General features: G+C 31.3%; 1 protein-coding gene and 1 long non-coding RNA gene across 3 annotated transcripts in view; one reads left to right on the top strand and one right to left on the bottom strand.

Moving 5' to 3' along the window:
* Positions 1-20,883, top strand: part of LOC145328804 (glutamate-gated chloride channel-like) — a 118,671-nt gene that overhangs the window by 74,739 nt on the left and 23,049 nt on the right. For both annotated transcript variants that reach the window (XM_080172676.1, XM_080172677.1), the window contains 2 exons: positions 10,501-10,532; positions 14,019-14,101. In XM_080172676.1, the coding sequence (XP_080028802.1) occupies positions 10,501-10,532; positions 14,019-14,101 (115 nt within the window). The remainder of the gene's footprint in view (positions 1-10,500; positions 10,533-14,018; positions 14,102-20,883) is intronic.
* On the bottom strand, positions 1,725-3,731 carry LOC145327836 (uncharacterized). Its single transcript, XR_013882255.1, has 2 exons — positions 3,630-3,731; positions 1,725-3,014 (listed from the first exon to the last, which is right to left on the bottom strand). It is a non-coding gene; the product is annotated as an uncharacterized LOC145327836 (long non-coding RNA).

Here is a 20,883-nt window from a genome sequence, read left to right as displayed (position 1 = left end):
GATTTTAGTTTGTAATATTTGCATTTTTATTAATGAGTAAAAATTTTATTTGAAAATTTCATTGCTAATTAAAATTCAAAATAAATAAATAAATATGCACTTGGGTAACATTCTATCAAGTTCTTTGGATACTATAATGTAATGATATATCTGTACAAAAATTAGGGTTAAGGTGTTGTATCAATTCCGTATTAAATTTTTTAAATTCAAAATACAACATCTAATTTATAAACTACCAAATGAAAATTTGTAGCTACCTTCTTTCCAAAAAAATAATCCTGTTATTTTTGTTTTTTCTATATGGCCCTTTTATGTTTAACTCTAAGCAGATTTAATAATTAAACTAATGTGATCTAACACCATTTATATTTATTTTTTCGTAGCAGACAAATCATTATTTTTTCTAGAATTGTCTGCTTGGTTGATACAAAACAAGCCCAAATCACAGAACACTATTGGTTTAGAGCGGTAGCCAATATGAGCCGTCCGCCAGTAAGGTCATTAAATTAGGCAAATGGTAAAAGTTGCATGATCCCTTTCAAAACCAGGCCGGGACCTAATTTATGGCCAGGTTTCCTATCCCTTATCCCTGAGTATAATTGACTACATTTACATCTGCCCCCTAAAATATTATTTTAGATTTATTTCGCTTGTTGTTTATACCTATTCCTATACCTATTTATCACCCATTGTCCTTTAATATCTCTACTTTTGGTTAGTTTTGAACAATAAGACAATACGATTAAAAATAATTTCAGTCTCGTCATTTACTTTTACAATTTGATCTTTAAGGATTATGTTTAAGCCATCCTGACAAATTACTTTTTATTTCAACGTTTTACAACTCAATAAAGCCAGAATGTCATAACTTAATTTAATAGAAAGTTTTTTTTCTTCAAAATTCTAAAATGTATGGTTCATGATTTGTTAGCTCAATGGTGTTTATACATATAATAATATTATATAAAGTAGTAAGTTTTATTTTGTCTGTATCGAAGGATCTCTCTGACCACTGCAGGATCGATATGTTTCTCCTTAACAGTGAAGCTTCTTATAGGTCCAGGGAAGGTTTTTAACTATTTTTTACCGCCCCCCCACTCATGTTTCCCTAGAGGCCTCTAGGGGTGTAGCCGCTAGTCCTATTATATAAAGTACTAGGCTTTTTTGTTTGTAGCGAAGGATCTCGCTAACAGGGAGGAAGGGAGGGGACAATGGGCAATTAATTCAATTTTATAGTTGTGACACTTTAAGGTTGAAAAACCAGAAAATTCCAAATAAAACGAGTATTTCTGATAGTGCAACTTTTATTGGAAATTTATTCATTTTTTAATTAATTTTAAGTCAAAATGCACCATCCCCCAAATTCTACTTTACTAAAAGCCTCTGATTATCAAGATAAAGAACTTGTTAGCAATTCATTTACTAAAGAATATTAGTTTTAGAATTTAGCGTAGAAAAATAGCATAAAACCATCTTAAGATTTTAATGAAAAAAACAGTCTAAAAGGATTTCAGGACCTTTATGCATCTTCCCTAAAATGTAGAACTTAATTGGATCGGTAACCAAATTCTTAAGCTATATATATAAACAAAACTTATTACTTTTTATTGGATATTAGCGCAGCTTACTATATGTGTATGAGCATGTTATAAATGGACGTACGGATTTTCTAGTAACAATTGAGTTTTTATGGTTTCTAAATCGAAATAAATAATAAACAAGAATCAGTTAAAACAATTGTATTAAAAATTATTAAAATAACAACAAATTCTACTTAAATAATACATATATGTATATATCATATCACAATAGAATTGTTAGGTAAATATAACAATTGAATCAAAAATGATTTATGGGTATAGTCCCATTCGTGGCAACACCCCTTAAGGGGCGATTCGTCATATTTTCAAAATTGCTTGGGGCTGGAAATAGGAGAAAAGCTACTGTGAAAATACAAAGAAACTCCTCTTGAGGGGTGTTGTCACGAAAGGGGCTACCCTGATTTAATTACAACAAAATAATAAATAAAAATAAAATCAATTAGATTAACTTTTTAAAATCTAAAAAAATTGTCAGTTTAAGACGTACCTACACAGTTACACACACTAGGTATAAACAAAATAACTTGATTAAAAATGTTTATGAATAAAAAAGGTTGCAGAATAGAATGTCTCAAGGATATTTTTAGTTTTGTATTTAGATATATGGTTCTAATTCTTAATTATATTTGGTCTAGTTACAAAAAATTTACTTTTTATTGATAAAACATATTTTGGAAAGTATCAGATAAAACAAACTGATAAAAGCAAAATAAACTTCTAAATGACCCCCTTTTAAATAAAATTAAACAAGGATGACAACATCCATTAAAGCGAAGCTCTGAAATGGAAGGACAAACGAATATTAACACTTGTAGATTGTCAGAACTGAATTAGCAGAATATTAATGCTTCAGTACAAACAATATTGTTGTTAAATTGGTGCAAAACTGCATAAATAGATGATACTGTTTAAGGACAAAATTAAATTTTTAGGTCTTGTTTATAGAGATGCTTTGCTTATAACATTGTACCTTGTTGTAATAGGAATCAGTTTTCAAAAAATCTGAAGAATCGGATAATTTGTTATCAAAAAAGTTAAAAATCAACATGTTTCAAATGGATGTACGGACATTCTGGTATTGATTATAGGGTTGCTACGCTTTCTAAATTGTACCTAACTATTACAGGAATCATCATGCAAAGTTTGGAATCGATAGGACAATTCTAACCTGTTTAAATCAACGAAAAGAGCTAACTCTCTGTGACTGAGGTACGGACGGACGTACGGACGGACCGACGGTAATCATAGAAAAGCTTCGCTTTAAAAAAATAAAATTATGTAAATGTCAAACTACGGACCACCCCTACACGCTGTAGATACCCTCCGTGATGTAACTTAAATTCTTTCTTGCACGTTGGCACCATATCAATAACATCTTCTTTCAGGAATGCTAATTTTCTCTTTGTTAGTCATCTGAAATAAATATTTTTTTAGTATTTATAGGCTTAACTGAAAGGCAAAAATATTAATTCGGCACTAATATAAATACCAATGAAATTATTACCTACTGCTAACTAGTTAAAAAACCATAACTGGAAATTACTTTTGGATATAGTCCCTTTCGTAACATCGCACCATATGGGGCGATTCTTCGTATTTTTAACAGTATCTTTTTCATTTATAGCCCCTGCGGGAGGCTCTAACCCAACGGACCATTACCTAACCCTGTGGGGCAATCATCTAACCCAATATAACCTAACCTAACCGAGCCTAACCTAAAATAACCTATAAAAAGCCATTTTAAAAATACGAAGAATAGCCCAATATGGGGCGATGTTACGTAAGGGACTATTCACTATTCCCTTACTTTTCTCAAAATTAGGTACCTAATAAGAATGAAATGATAACCGAAAAGCAATCTTCTAACTGTTAATAATTAGTGGCAAAGGTACAGTATGATTAAAAATGTCAATCTGTATGTCTTTTCCTTCCTAACATTCCATTAATTACAACATATTTTCTTAATATTTAAATTTCTATGCTTTGGTAGTTGTCAACTTTGTTTTGATAAAAAAAATGTATATATACCGTAACCATTTTGCTGTTCTCCTGGAAACATAGGCAGTATCACATTTTCTGCTTGTTTGCATTTTATACAAGATTTCATCTGAAAAATATTAAAGATTCTTATAGAGTTGCTTCGTTTTTCAAGTCATACCTAATTGTTATAGAAATCATCATGTAAAGTTTTAAATCTATAGGACAATTTTAATCTGTTTAATTTAACAAAATGAGCTAACCGTAATGGACAGACGTACGGACAGACCGACCCTTAAATTATAAAAAGCTTCGCTTTTAAAATTTTTATAAAATCATCACTAGACTAAATTTTATCTTGTAATGTAATGCCCTCTAAAATGGAGAACTATATTAACAACAAAAAACGTATTACTATATATAAAAGGATACAAATATTATATCATATCTTGTCAATAAAACATTTGAAAAAGGAAACCAAAAATCGCCACGTGTCACTAAATTTTTTTCAGAAATGTGTGTGTATATTGAGACGCTTGTTTGTGTATGTATTTCTTTCTAATATTGCCATACACTGAGCTATAATCAACAGCAGAAAATATATTCTATTAGCGTAGCTACTTTATAACTCATTTATTTTAAATTTGATTAATAAAAGATATATAAAAGCAATTTAATTATCAATTTTAAAAAAATATATACAATAATTTCTATAATCATAACTGCAAACAAATATTCCATAATTATTTTTTCATTATGATGTTAAAACAATTAAATTAAAAATTTTCTGTCTGTTTGTTTATTGTTTACATTTTTATTATTGCGCTAGTTAGCATAAGAATGCCCCGTCATGTTGCATGATTTCTCGTGACGTCATTCATATTTTAGTCCCCAAAGTCAGTCAGAAACTGCTAAATTCATGCACATTCCCTTTAAGCCAGTCCCCAAAGTCTGAGACTCCTAAAATATGAATATTCGATCCATTGTCCCCTCCCTTCCTCCCTGTCTCGCTAACCACTGAACCGATACGGTTATCCTTTAGAGGGAAGCTTCGTATAGGCCCTGAGATGATTTTAGGCTATTTTAATTTATAATTAAGTCTGGGTATAGTGTTACGCTATTTTTCTGCCCTTCTTTATCCCTTCGAATCTAGAGCCCCTAGATGCAAGGGGCACAGCCACTAGACTAAACTTATAGTGTGAACAGATTGGGTACTTTATAGTTTATACCTTCCAATGAATAAGAGATCAAGTTTATAAAACTTTGGGTAAAATACAGTCAAATAACAATAACTAAATTAATTCGAAAAATATTTTGGGGGGGTTTAAATTCTTTCCCCTTTTCAGCCCCTTCAAGGGTCACAACCTTAGCCCTGGCAAATAACTGTGCACGCCACTGCTTTTATATTTTATCTTTCTAAATTATTAATTCAGTCATTGCATTGCTCTAATTAAACCATGAACAATGACGTATTATGCATGGTTGTGAGTTATATTTTAAATTATTAAATCTGGTTTTGAATTTGTAATTCGTATTCTTGCTCTTTACATTTATGTTGACGTTGAGCTAGAGGATTTGTCCATGTTAGATTACAGAATTCACATAAACCGATAGCCTGATATCTAGTTGCCGAATGTGTACGCAGTTTCCTGGGTGTTTCCTCATCCTCGCTCAATATTTACTACTAGCTACAAATCTTCAAACTTCCCTTAAAAAAATCAAAATTTGAATGTGTAAACGATTTATACAATATACATTATAAATTTGAATTTTTTAAATTTTGATTTTTTTTTTTGAAGTTTGAAGCTTTTTTAGCTAGTAGTAAATATTGAGCTAGGATGAGGAAACACTCAGGAAACTGCGTACACATTCGGCAACTAGATATCAGGCTATCCATAAACCTGTTTTTATGAGATAGAAACATTTTTGTCACTGTTTCACTTATCTTAGGGAAGCCCCAAATAGATTTTTATTTTTTTAACTATGTCCGAGGTGGAGACTGTTATGAGGCTAATATACCGACCAATTCCCCCCCCCCCCCCCCCTATTTGTATTTTTAGTAGCGAAGCTACTCTATAATTCGAAATGTCCGTCCGTCTGTCCGTCTGTCCGTCTGACCGTCAGTCTGTCCGTCTGTCCGTCCGTCTGAGACAAAGTGGGGGAAACGTGATTTTCTCGGCTCCTATAAAAGATAGACAGCTGAAATTTTTAGTGAAGATTCTTATAACATATGCCCATCTAATCTATACATTGTTTTGTCCAACCGTCTGTCATTTGAGGTGCTAGATCGATTCCTACATTTTCATGTTTTTCTGATTTTCTCAACTCCTTTTTAAGATAATGGGCTGAAATTTTCAGGGATTGCTTAAATTTACATTTTACAAATTTTCCTTAAGTTTTATTACGATTTTTTTATTAATAGGGGTGCTAGATCGATTCCTAGATTTTTAGGTTTTCTATTGTTTTTCTCAATTCCTATTCAAAATTTACGGCTGAAATTATCAGGGATTGAATATGCTAATAGTCTACATATTTCCATCCAGTTTCATGAAGATTTGTTTATATATTGTGGTGCTAGATCGATTCCTAGATTTTTAATTTTTCGTGATTTAAAGGTTGCGTGATTTTGAAGTTTTCGTCATTTCCCTATTTCATCAAATATATAGGATGACACTGGTATATGGTAAATATATTCATAATATACATTCATAATTTCTGAGCTTCGCTACTTATGGATGCTGTCATCCTTGTTTACTCCTACCTAAAAAATTTAAAATTAAACTTTTTAACTTCTGCAGTCGGCCCCTTTCTTATATTTTTTACATATTTATTGTTGCTTTTTTCTTTATCCTAACAAAGCAAATCTCGTGGGTCTCCTAACATGCATGATGTAGCTTAATTAAATTGAATTAGAGAGGAAAAATTTCTTTGTTAGAAACTGAAAACCAGAAACTTGTACAGTTATATACATTTCCCCAAGTAGGGAGAATGCAATAGGGATAAATTAACCCTAACCGACAAAGTTCTTATGAAAATAGATTGATCTAATATTGTTCGCACCGGAGGTTTTAAAATTAATTCATAGTTATTTAGATTTTTATTTAATTTATGTTAATAAGCAAGAACATAATATGCAATCTTTTAGCATAAATTGTATTATTGAATTATAACATTATAAACATAGTAAGTTTCTTAACTTTCTGTGAAAATACTGCTTACGAAAGAGCATCCAGTATACAACTTACTTAGTCCATCGGTCTATCCGTCATGCTACAAAATTTGTACATAATTACATTGGATTAATTAAAACAGTTAATTAAATTATTACTTAAATCTGATTTTTGAAATTTTGATTCTTAGGTACAATATAATAAGCGAAGCATCTCTTTAATAAGTACAAAAAATGTAAGTATGTTCTTTAAACAGTATCCTATATTTAACAGTTTTCAACAAATTTACTAACAATTTTGTTAAAACTTATTTATTTATAATCTGTTTATTCACTTCTGACACTGTACAAGAGATAATAGTCATTTGTACTATCGTTTTGCTTTTATGGATGTTGTCATCTTTGTTTAATATAATTAAAACAAGCTCCTGATCCCCATATCCCTGGCTTAGTGTGTGTCTGTGTGTGTGTGTGTATATGTGTGTGTGGGCGTGTCTGTGATTAATGATGAAAATTTTGTGTGGACATGAATACAAATACACTTTAATCCATCAGTTAAAAAACATATACAAAACAGGCAGACTTTGCTACAATACCTGCCAATAGAAGGATAATTTATATTGAGTTCATTGGAAATGAAAATTTTTTTTTGCAAAGAAAATCAATGTCAGAACAATGTTTTGGCAGAGGGGTATTTATATTAAGAGGGTGCAAAAAGGGGAGATTAGCCCTCAGATTTCAATTTGAAGAAGGGGGGGGGTGGTGTTCAACCCATTACAACCTCCCCCCTCCCCTCAACACACTTAAATTTGTCAGCCTGTCTGTAAAAATGAAAAACACTAATTTTCGTTCAAAGCTTTTTGATTCCCCTTTTGGTTTGTTTTCTCCTTCCTCACCCTTATTTTTTATGTATAAATTAAGAACAAATGGCTTGAAATGTTGGCCATTGTTGTTTGCTATCGTTCTTGTCAGTTTTTTTGGTTAAAATTTAAAAACATCCCATCAGTGTTATAAGATTTATTTTCATAATATATGCATATAATATATTATTTTAGAATTTTTGCATAAATGTAAATTTTATCATTTATTTATCATTTTTTTTAAAGTCTGGACATAAAAATATTATTTTTTTGCTAATAGAAGTATGAAATTAATCCATTAAAAAAATAGTTTTGTTATTAATATATGACATTCCTTATATAAGTTTTTAAATTTAAATTTTAAATTTTGGAGGCTAACAGGAGTAATCTGGATTTTTTTCTTTATTAACAGAGAATTTACAAAAAAAACGGCTCTTTTTATAGAACTTCGCAACTAGCCTCTAGGGGCTTTGCCCCAAGAGGTAATTTAAAAAATTCAGGTACACTGGTGCAACAACCATCCTTTTAAAAAAAAATAAAATGGGGGGATGGATTTTTTGTTTTTTTGGGGGATGTGGGTGTCCCATTCCCCAAGAAAATAGCCTAAAACCATCACAGGTCCAGTTGGTATATTCCCTGAAGAGTAGAATCCGATCGGTTCAGTAATTACGAAAATCTTTGAAATTGAAAAAAACACTCTACAATTACTCTAAAACAGCCTAAACCCTTCATAACAGTAAAATGGTATTAATAATGTACAACACAGTGAAGACAATATACATTATACATTCAGTAGAGGAAAGGGTCAATTATGTCCATAACTTTAATTATTCAATAGATACAAATTTCGGGAAATATCAACCCGCCCCCCCCCCCCAAAAAAAAAAATATATATCCACTAGTTTTAGGGGAGTTCAAAGCTTAGTTTTAACAAATTGGTGAATTTTAAACATTTCATACACAATATGTAGGAGATTTCAACTACACATAAAAAGTATTGAATTCAAAAAGTTTTTAACTCTGAATTAAAAAATATTTGGGTAAGGCTTTGATAAAAAGGAAGAATTGTTGAAACATTCCTACTAAAATGCCTTTATCTAAAAAGAGTGTACAAAATTCTAAAGCAAGATATCTAAAAAATGTTTTTGATTCCTCATAATATATGCCATAACCCTGATTATTATAATGATGATTAAACGTTCCACAAACGTTTAACTTCTCTAATTTCCGTTAGAAGCAGAGAAAAATTTTCCATGAAAATATTTAACAAATCTATTAGAATAAAAAAATCTTTAAATAAAAGTGATTTTGACTGACATAACTTAAGCCGTTATGAAGACTTTTTTGTCTGCTATTCTAATAAATGAATTATATCATCTTGAATGATGTTGTCTGTCCGTCCGTCCCTTAAGATCTCGGTAACCAATGAACCGATTGGATTCTACTCTTCAGGGAATATACCTACTATGGTGGTTTTAGGCTATTTTCTTGGGGAGGGACACCCACAACCCTCCAAAAAACAAAATAATTCCCCACCATTTTTTAGGCGGTTATTTTAAAATAAATGGCAGCACAAGAAATACTTATTTTTTTAATTACCTCTTGAGAAAAAGGCCTCTAGAGGCTAGGGGTGAAGCCACTAGTGTTATGAACAGCACAAAAAATACTTTTTCTAAATTTTTCTCCTTGTCTGATTTTAATATCCAGGATATTCAGATGCAAATGCGACAGGTGTCTTTCAAATGCAAAGTAACAAGAACAATTTTGTCAAACATACAGCATTAAAAATGCTTAATATTTTTTGTCGTTGATATAATAGGAGAAAAAAAGATAGTAGTAAAGGGAAAATATATGATAAGAATAATATTTTCCAGTACGGTGTCTGCTGGATTAGGACCGGTTCAAAGCTATACTGAAAAGTCATGTATCGTATCGTATTATATCCAGTTTTCTACGAATATAACAATGTACAATCATAATATTAAAACTAGTATTGTTAACCCGTGCCTTTGGTATCTCGGTTTTAATCTTATAATTGTATATTTTTATATCTGTGGAAAGCTGTTTATAATACGATACTAGATATAACTATTCCTTTAAAAACTATTAGGTTTTTTAGATTTAGCAAAGCCTTATTAAGATTTTGTTGCATAATAAAAATCCGCCAAAAATTTTTGTTGGTCAAGTTGTATAAATGTGTAATAGAGTTTATAAAGGTGATAAACTACTCAATAAACTTTATATTAAATGTCATATGTATGTAGCTCTGTAATATTTAGATTCATCTTTTTGTTTATCCATTAAGATTTCATTAACCACTAAACATATTGAGTTTTTCATTTTAGAGAAGTTTAACATATATCCTATAATTGGTTTAAGGTATATCTCCCTTCTAATACAGAGCCCGTATAAACTAAGGGTGCATCCGATAATCTACTTTTAAACTCTTAATCAGACGACATTTATCTTTACAAGTTTGAGACAGAAACAAGGTAAAACCAACAAGCGAAATAAATATAAAATGATAATATATGGAGGGCAGAGGTAAAGGTCGACAATTATACTATGTGTTGCCCCCCAACGACATCTGAAAATCACGTATAGGTTTCGTGAGTTTTAGATTATCTTATTGTAGATAAGCATCCGACGAATCGTTCTCAGCCATACTGAAAAATCATGTATAGCATCGTATTAGAGACAATTTTCTGCCAATAATAAAATAAAATCATAAATTTAATACATGTTTTTAACCCGTGCTTTTAGCACCTCGAGCCTAATAAAACTGATTTTAATCATTTAATTTTTCATTTTACTATTCACGGAAAGCTGTCTATAATACGACGAGATAAATATCTTTCTTTCACTTCACCTAATCTTTTTATTTTATTTTCAGGAACGAATGTGCCCCAGACTTCTTATGTAAAGGTAAGCCCACAATTTTAATTCAGGAATAATTGGCAATATCAATATGAGAAAAAATTTAGATTTTTGAAAATATCTGGATTATTATCACTTTTTTTAAATACGAAAAAAAAATATTTTTTGGGGAGGGGGGAGATTTTTTCGAATTTTTCTATGAAAGGTGGAGGTAGCCTCTGTAAATATAACTATAACCTTCACTATACTATAACAAGATAGCGTATTTGCTAGAAAAACAAGGATGACAACATCCATAAAAGCGAAGCACTGAAACGGTAGAACAAACGGACATTAACGCTTGTATAGTGTCTGAACTGAATAATCAGAATATAAAAGTATAAGAGTCAAAGCAGAAAAACTGCTTGATATAGGATAATGTTTAAGGACATACTTACATTTTTAGGACTTGATTATAGAGTTGCTTCGCTTATAATATTGTTCTTTGTTGTCTCAGGAATTAATATACCAAAAATCAGATCAAACGGATAAATAGTTCACATAAAAATTAGTTGTTTAAAAAGCAGAAAAATCAACATGTTTAAAATGGACGTACGGACATTCTGGTAATGATTATAGAGTTGATACGCTTTCTAAATCGTACCTAACTACTACAGGAATCATCATGCAAAGTTTGAAATCGATAGGACAATTCTAACATGCCTAAATTAACGAATAAAAGCTTTCTATCTCGGACGGACGTACGGACCGACCCTAATTATAGAAAAGCTTCGCTTTTAAAAATATTTTTATCATGGGCCAAACTTTTCGTTAATTAATATCAAAACGACATAAAAGAAACACATTAATAAAAATTTTCAAAATTTGAAATTTTAAAATTCTTTATGCGGTTTATCTTTCATATCTGAATTTATCTCCAATTTGGAACTTTTAGTCTTTTTAAAAGCGAAGCTTTTCTATAATTAGGGTCCGTCCGTCCGAGATAGATAGTTTTTATTCGTTAATTTAGACATGTTAGAATTGATTTCAAACTTTGCATGGTGATTCCTGTAGTAGTTAGGTACAATTTATAAAGCGTTTAAACTCTATAATCATTACCAGAATATCTGTACGTACATTCTAAATATGTTGATTTTTCTGCTTTTTTTAACAACAAATTTTTATGTGATCTGATTATCCGATTGATCTGATTTTTGGTATATTGATTCCTGGGACAACAAAGAACAATATTATAAGCGAAGCAACTCTATAATCAAGTCCTAAAAATGTAAGTATGTCCATAAACATTATCTAATATCAAGCAGTTTTTCAACAAACTTACTTACAATTTTGCTTAGACTCCTATACTTTTATATTCTGATTATTCAGTTCAGACACTATACAAGTGTTAATGTCCGTTTGTCCTACCGTTTCAGTGCTTCGCTTTTATGGATGTTGTCATCCTTATATTTAAACAAGGAAAATTTTTCTCCAATATTTTATACTTAGGTAAAAAAGGTTTTTTACTTTTGTGGATAAAATTTTATTTCACCTCATTTTGAGAAGCGAAGCATGTAGTTTACACATTTTTTCTGTACGTCAGTTTGTCATTCAATCTGTAACCCCATGGGGGGGGGGGGATATTGGATTTTTTGTGATGATTCCTCTCACCAGAGAACTTTTACTCTATAACTCTTACGCTTGTCTCTTCAAAGATCTGTAGAGTATTTTTTTATTATTTTATTTTGATTGTTGTGATTCTTGTTATAAATATAATTATTATTTTGATAATTTTTTTACTTATCTGAAAAACAAGGATGACAACATCTATAAAAGCAAATCTTAAAAATGCAGTGTCAGCATCTAATACTATAAAAACGCAATATTAGATTAAAATCTATAAAATGTTTCGAAATCTTTTGCAAACTTTATCTATTACAGGATGCTTAATAAAGACATACTTACATATTAATGCTTGATTATAGAGAAGGTTTGCTCAAAAAATTGGGCCTTAACACCCAAGAAATTATGATACCAAAAATCAAATAAATAGAATAATCATTAAAAATTGGTGTAAAAAGCTAAAACATGTTAAAATATTAACAATCATAGATTTGCTTCACTTTCTTATTTATACAAAATTGTCGGAGGAATGATAAGTGCTATCAGTTACTGACTGCACATACGGACGGAAACCCCTGAAATATAGAAAAATTTTGCCTTTAAAATTAATATTAATATATGTATGTGTCTAAAAAGTAAATTGATTAATCTCTTTTTTTCTTTATTCTAATTATTAAACTGGAATTGATTTGCCGCAGCAAAGTTTCTTTACATTTATTTAGTTTTATCCTCATGTAAATAAATGGCAGTGATCATCAGGGTTAAGCAAATAAACGATAAATTGCTGTACATCCCCATTGTTGATAAACTGAAATACCAGTTCTGTTGATTACAATTAATGGTTGAAACGTTTAGACACTCAACTTAATGAACCAACCAATCAAAATTCATTAAATGTCCCGAAAGTTGATAGACCAACGATTAAGAAAACGTTACTATAAAACTTTAACGACTAGTGTAATAAACAGTCCATTGTCCCCTTCCTTCATTATAAATGGTGTGTATGTCTTTAGGGAAGGGTAGCTCATACCTCACAATAAAACTTTTTCTCGTATTCATTCGAATCCGGTGGATAGGAACCGGTTCTCATCCATACGAAAAAACAATGTCTAGTATCGTATTATATCCAGTTTTCTACCAATATAGAAATGTACAATCATAAGATTAAAACCAGTTTTTTTAGCCGGTGCCTTCGGCACCACGGGGCTAAAAAAACTAGTTTTAATCTTATAATTGTACATTTCTATATCCGCGGAAAGCCGTTTATAATACGATACGAGAAATAACTATTCTATCACAATCCTTTAGAATATTTAAAACTAAAGTTTAAGATAGTGGACTCTCTCTCTCTCTCTCTCTCTATGAGTGTACCAAAAGACCTTTATTAGTCTTTAATACTTTGTTGTAAATGTTGTTATCCTTGTTAATTGACGTACGTATGAACGTTATACCTGTCAAATACATGCTACGAAACGTGAGTGTCTTATAATATCAAATTATTTATTTAGTTAGGGATGGTAAATATGTTTTAAGAGAAATTAGGACTCCTTCAGCATTAGAATTGAATTAAAGCTTTGAGGGAGGGAAATTACACTGGTACCAAAAGTTATCTTCTTTGTTTGTTCAAAACTTTGGGTATTATTTTGATGGTTGGTTCTATTTTGATCTGCAGAAGGGATATTTTTTTTCATCACCATTGGGATAATCTCTTAAGATCCCTAGATTGAGTACCGCTAGATTAAAACCAGTTACTATCCATGCTGAAAAATCATGTTTTTTATCTTCTCTTAGAAATTTTCCACGAATGCTAAAATTGGTCCATGCTATATTCGCCAACAAAATTGGAATTAATCTTAAAATTTTGTTATTTTTCTATCAAACGTTAAAAAAACCTATAATACGATGCTATAAATAACTATTATTATACTTTAGGCTATTGATATATGGATGGGAACGTGTACAGCCTTTGTTTTCGCTGCTTTGGTCGAGTTCACCTTTGTCAACTATACCTGGAGGTAAGAAATTTGAGTATCCAAATGAGGAGTCGCAATGGATTCTTTATTAATTGGATCATACACCAGAATAGCATGTACTCTAATAAACTGAAAGGTGTATAGGGCGAAAATAATGTTTAAAATGGACGTTGGGACATTCTGGTAATGATTATAGAGTCGCTACGCTTTCTAAATCGTACCTAATTACAACCATGCAAAGTTCGAAATCGATAGGACCGATGCCTAAATTAACGAAAAAAGCTATCCGTCCCGGACCTACGTCCGGATGGATTGACCCTAATTATAGGAAAGCCTTGCTTTTAAAAATAATAATTATTAATTGTAACACAAAAGTAAGGAATCAGAAAGTCAACAAGGACCGTATAAATGCATAATCCCTAAATTATATCAGGAGAAGCGTGAATTTAAATCAAAATGTTATAAAGCTGCTTGATTTAACAGTAGCTTTAAAAACTTTAAAAACAAAAGAGCAAGTGCGTCTCAAGCATCTTGCAAATAAAAAATATCAGGGGAAAAACCACCCTTAAACTTTAATTTAAAAACTTAAAGGTCTAAAAGCAATCCTAAATATTTGTGAAGCAAATTCAATCGGTTCAGTAGTCAGCGATATCTTTACAAACAAAAAAACTTATTAATAAGTAAACATATTTTGATAAAAGAAAAGTAAAGAGGCTCAACACGTAGTGCATCCGCTCGTCGTCGGGAAGGTGATAGGTTCGAATCTCGGTCCAACACCGCGTTTTAACTAAAGACGTTAAAAATGGTTCCCACTGCTACTATGTCAGATGCGCGACGTAAATAGTTAGAGTGGGGGGAATGCCTTGGCCCAAAACAGGCGCAACTCGCTACCATGCACAGTTGGGACTTCTCAGACAAAGGTCGTGCATCTCAGAGAGTTGGTTGTCTGATGGGTGATTGGACGCTTTATGCCGCAATCATATGTATTGTATGTATGTTCCAAGGTGCGTGGAGAGAGGTCTAGAACTCGAAGCGACACCTAGCCCCCTAGAGTCTTTAACTCTTTTAAAGAGATAGATAATTATCTGTTGTTAAAAAGATGGATCTTAAAGGTTTTAGAAGAATTATTACATCTCCCGTTGTAATGTAAATTCTTTTTCTTGGTACCAACATTAATAAAGACTTAAGATAAAAGCAAAAGCAGACATTCATATGTAAATAAACAGCTAGTTGGAACCAACCAATCAAGATCATTTAAAGATCATAAAGGTCATTAGTCAATAAAGACAACATGACTATAACAAAAAAAATTATTTATTATTAGAGTTAGTTTAACATTGGCAAAGCTTTTTATTATTCTTGAAATTAAAAATTTTATACTTTATTTGGAAGAATTTTATATCGAACACAGTGTTTGGTTCAAAATAAATTTTTAAGACCAACAAAGGACCTTTGCGAAAGATCTCTATAATGGATAACTTGATCGGTTCAGTAGTTAGCAAATTCGGACGAATAAAAATACTACTTTACATAAAAAAAATATAATTTTTATGAAATCAGATAACTATTTTACCCATTTTTTATTAATACAATATACATATCAAGTTATTGATGAAAAATCCTGAAAAAAAGAAAGATTTTACCATAAAATATCATTTAACCTACATCGAGAAATTAAAGTAAAACAATAGATGGGGAAGGGTATAAATAACTGTATGTCCCCACCTCTGTGCCGACTTTCAAATAGGTTTTTGAATATCAGCCAAGTCGCTGCAAAAGAGGAGAAAGCAATTTACTAGCAGCCGAAGAAGGTCTCCATCACTGGAACCTGGTAGTTATCTATACTTATACATTTAATATATTGTTTGTTGATTCAAAAGTTTTTAGATTCCAACTTTGTTTCGGTGATAATCCACTACCGCACTTGTCACCTAATCTCATAACAGCCAGGGACGGTCAAGCTGTTTACTTTAAGGGGGGGGGGGGTCAAATGAGGGGTTTCAAAGGTTTTGGGTGGGTAATCTAATGTATTTTTTTAAATTTTTAGTGAGGTAAAATGAGAGGTTTTAAAGCTTGAGGGAGGTAAACACCCCTTTACCCCCTCCCCATTAGCTAGAACACTTTGAGAGTTTAGGTTTATTAGTAATTGGAATATACAACGTAACAATGTTAAAACAGTTAATAATTTAAATATAAAATTAAGAAAAAATTAAATTGTTTGTCTAATATTTCATCACTTAGAAACACTGACCTGTTTATCTTTGCATTAATTAATTAAACATATTTATTGGCTACTGTGTCTTTTCGCGAATATAAAACACTATGCAGATGTCATAATATGCGGAAATGAAGACACACCCTTTTATTTATCCAAATTTTTGTTTTCAACTTACATTCAAAACCAAGGAATAGGATAGGTAGGTGCCACTTATACATTCATAGTATAGTTAATTACATAATTATTAAAAAAAATTTCAGAGAGTGGGTTTACTCTTTTCCTCCATGTCTTAATGTCCTTGGCAAGATTCTCGGCCTCTACCTATGACCATCTTAACCTTTTAGGTCTTCTTCAGTGCTCCGCATCCAAGTCATAAGCTCTGTTTACCTAGGGGTTTTTATTATAGTTATGGCATATATATCAAATTCTAAAAAGTCGTCAAAAACCTTTAAATCTGTCAGGTTTAACAGTAGAATAGATTAACAAAATTAGAAATAAATCTAACCTTGCAATATAGAATACTAGAGGTTGTCAGAAAAATAGCTAAAACCATCCAAATTCATTTACGAATCTTTAATGAAAAGTATAACCAATAGGTACAAGCCAATTCCGAGGTATTAAGTTTCAGACAAAAAAACTTTATATTATAGGATAAAAAAATACTTTTTATAAATGATGTGTTCTACCCAGAGTTCTTCAGTTACAAAGATCTTTTGTCACAAACAACAAAAATATTATTGCAATTCTTACATCTTTAATTAAAATGATTTAAATTTTTAAGCTATTCCTAATTTCTGAAGGTAACTTATCTCCGTGTTTCCATATATCAGATGAAATGCAGGGAGTTAAAAACAGGGACAGTGATTAGTACATCCTCAATGATGATACACAAAAGTACCCCTTCTGTAGGTTGCAGCTAATGGTTGAAACATTTGGACACAGAACTAAATTAACCAACCAATCAAAATTTAGTCAAAGTCCCCAAGGTTGTGAAGCCAACGAATAAGGAAATGCTATTATAATACTTTGGGGACTAGTGTAATAAGCAAACAGCCCACTATCCCCTCCCTCCCTGTATAAAATTCTTTAACTTCAAATTATAATCAAAATAATAAAATTCTTCTGCAAATTACAAAAAAGTTAACATCAAATCCTACCGCTAACGCTATCAATAAAGAAAATTTGACGAGTAAGAAAAAGTTTGTATAATAGTTTTTTTCTTAAGATGGCATGTCCCTGTGCATTGTAAGAAAAAGCGAGAATTATTTCTAATTCTTTGTTCCTAGAGTCATTAATCTTACCACTCTAATACTTCAACCACCATTTCTCTTCTCACACCTAGCTCTAGGTGGCAGTCGAATTTCTTTTCAAAGATTTGTACACCCTGTTAGTTGTCTTTTCGGGCGATTCCATTGAAGATGATTAAAGTCCCTCCACAGAATATGACGTCATACTATAGAATAGCCAATAAGAGGCCAGAATACACTGTAATTGACCAATGATAAAATTTATGCTGTGATTACCACCCCCCCCCCCAAACGAATTTGGAGGTGCCGTAGGCACTCCCAAAATATTCTTCATTTTACCCCTCCCATTTAAAATTTACCTCTACCTTGGGAGTGCCGTAGGCACCCCCAACCATTTAGGAGGGGGTATTTACTCCCCCCAAACAATTTTAGGGGGGGAAATACCCCCCCAAAAATATAAAAATCCCTAACAAAAAAAAATTTTTGCGCGCTTCGCGCGCACTTTTACTACGAAATATTAATACATTATCAAATTACCCCCCAAAAAATTTTACCCCGGGGGTAAATTTTTTTGGGGGGTGGATAAACAAAATTTACCCCTGCCAACAGTACAATAAATAAGCTGTACATATTTAGTAAATTATATCTGCACGTCTTTCCATTAAACCTCACAGTCACAACCTATTTTTTATTCATTCTTTAAAACATTAGACATCTTTTAGAAGTATCTTATATCTTATATATATGAATCAATGTGGATGCGCGTCCTAAATTAACTCTACATATTGTATATCTAAGACAAGATACAAAGAATTTAGGCAATATGAATAAGGATTGGCTGTATAGTACATTCTCCATTTTTTAAAACTCTTTAAAAGCTCTTGTTTAATTAGCTAGTCTATGGGCACAAGGGATCTAAAGGGATAAGACAATGTCCGATAAATTGATGTACAATGTACATCCTCAATGATGATAAGCAAAATTACCCCCTTCTGTAGATTACAATTATTAGTTGAAACGTTTGAACACTCAACTTTTTGAATCACCCAATTAAAATTTAATATAGTCCCCATAGTTGTTGTCATAAAATTTGGGGCCTAGTGTAATAAACAGCCCAATGTCTCCTCCCTCAATAATGTTCACGCTCTTGCATGCACCACATACAGATATAAATAAGGGAGAGACGGGACATTTTAAATTTTGTTTGGTTGGTTCTATAAGTTGAGCGTCCAAACGTTTTAACGACTAATTATAATCTGGTAAGATTTGATAAAGTATCCAAAGTTTTTAGGCCAAAGAAAGATATAATGTGTTTACTTAACTGGGTATAAATTACAGTCCAATGTCCCCTCCCTGTCTGCTTTTTTTTATATTGTGTCTGTTTATTTTGTACATCTTCCTTATTACATCTATCAACAGAAGAATGGGATAAAAATTTGTCTCTTCAGGTTTTTTCTCATACAATATTTTAGTAGCGTGGCTACTCAATTATTCTAAATGTCCGTCCGTATGTCACCAATTAAGTCCCTATGCTGATACTGCTTTTAAGATAGAAACCCGAAATCCCATACCCTCCCCTCCTAATGAATGAACGAACTAACCCATAAGTGACATTAGAAATAGCAATCTAAATTGACAACAATGTTTACCCTGTCAAATTCACTAATATTCTACTCTATATCCATTGCTATGAGGAACATATATAAACTACTCGACTCTACTAAACATAGTTAGGTTATCTAACCAATGAGCATCAAGTCTCTAGCTCTTTTTGTCTGTCAGTACGTCAGTAATTCTTATAAAAGGAATGGCATTTTTATGGGGAATATCTTGACTACTCAGCCGCTACTAGATATTGGCAGCTAAAATTTCTTTTCTAGATGATCTTGCCAATGACAATATGTTACAAAAGGGATTATTTTTTCTGGTAGTTTCTTTAAAGTTGTGTGTTACAATTTAGTCAAACGCGCTTATTAAGTCAAAATGTTCTAGATTATGACGAAATGTATATAAATCGTCATAATTAAGAACAGTTTGATAAAAAGTGCATTTGACTAAACAGTAACACACAATTTTATATGAAATGTGCAAAAAAATACCCACTTTCTTGATAAATTTTGTGCTTTTCTACTTACAAATATTTTCATCCTTGTTTCATCTGGAGAGAATCGAGGAAACTTAGTTTATTATAACACACAACTAAAGCATGTTCAAAGTAGAATTTTTTTATAACAAAAAAAGTACATTTTATATTTTGAATATCAGAAATATAATATTGATTTAAGGTGTTTTCAGCATAATAGTTTATTCCTCTTATGTCCTTAAGATCTCGATAACCACTGAATTGCTTGACTTCTTCCTTTTAGAAAAGAGCCACATAGGTTCTAACATGGTTTTAGGCTATTTTCTTGTCCTTTCCCTTTAAATACAGACCTCCTAAGATGTTACACTAGTATAACAAATATTTGCACGAGTTTATTTAAAAGCACAGGGCTTTAAAAGATGGATTGCCATATTTCGGTCATGTTTAAACTTCTATCTAGTTTTTTTTAAATTGTAAAAGCTTACATGCGACTGCCGTGCTCTGATTTTTAAAAATGAAGTATTTTTTCTAAATTTTTTGACGGAATAAAGTAAGTACCTATTCTAGTTACTAAAAGACAACATAAATTCGTCATGTAACTTTTTAGAACAAATCACAGTTTGACATTAATGGAAAATTAATGAAATGTAAGTATATCTTATTTCCTACTACAAAATAGGTCAAAATTGTAATCTTATTGTAGAACCCTTTCTTTAGAAGCCAAGCTAATCACTCTGCATTAAGATTTTAATAACTATCGACTGCGCTCTTAGCTTCTTAGGACGTCTTAAATTGTAGGGGGAGAAAGTCACTCAAAATCAGACACGTGACGTCATAAAAATAAGGGAGATGAGAAAAGTAGGAAAGAAAACCATTAAAAAGAGATGGATAATCCCTCATTTTTATGATGTCACGTGGCAAATTTTTGTGTGACTTTCTCCCCCTACCTTAAATTCTTGGATGTAAAATATTATAATTCGATAGCAGATTAGTAATTCTAGAGATCAAGGGATAATAAGATAATGAACGATAAATTAATGTATCAAAAATTACTTTTATTGTTGTAGTACTCTGTAGAGTCCAGGTAGGACCATTGTCAGAGGTTTAGTTTGTGAGATTAATATCATTGGTGGAAAAGATTAGACACTGATGCTTTGTATCAACCAATCAAGTTTTCATAAGAGTTCCTAAATTTTTTAAGCCAGTTTCATTTATATTTAATGCAGTTATGTTTTAAAATTTCTAAAATATACATTTTTTCTAATTATCAAACAGA

The sequence above is a fragment of the Acartia tonsa genome, chromosome 9 (genome assembly GCF_053477335.1).
Source record: "Acartia tonsa isolate MP-2025a chromosome 9, ASM5347733v1, whole genome shotgun sequence".
Lineage (NCBI taxonomy): Eukaryota > Metazoa > Arthropoda > Copepoda > Calanoida > Acartiidae > Acartia > Acartia tonsa.
The sequence above is the reverse complement of the archived record's forward strand: the minus strand, read 5'-3'. Positions and strand labels throughout refer to the sequence as shown.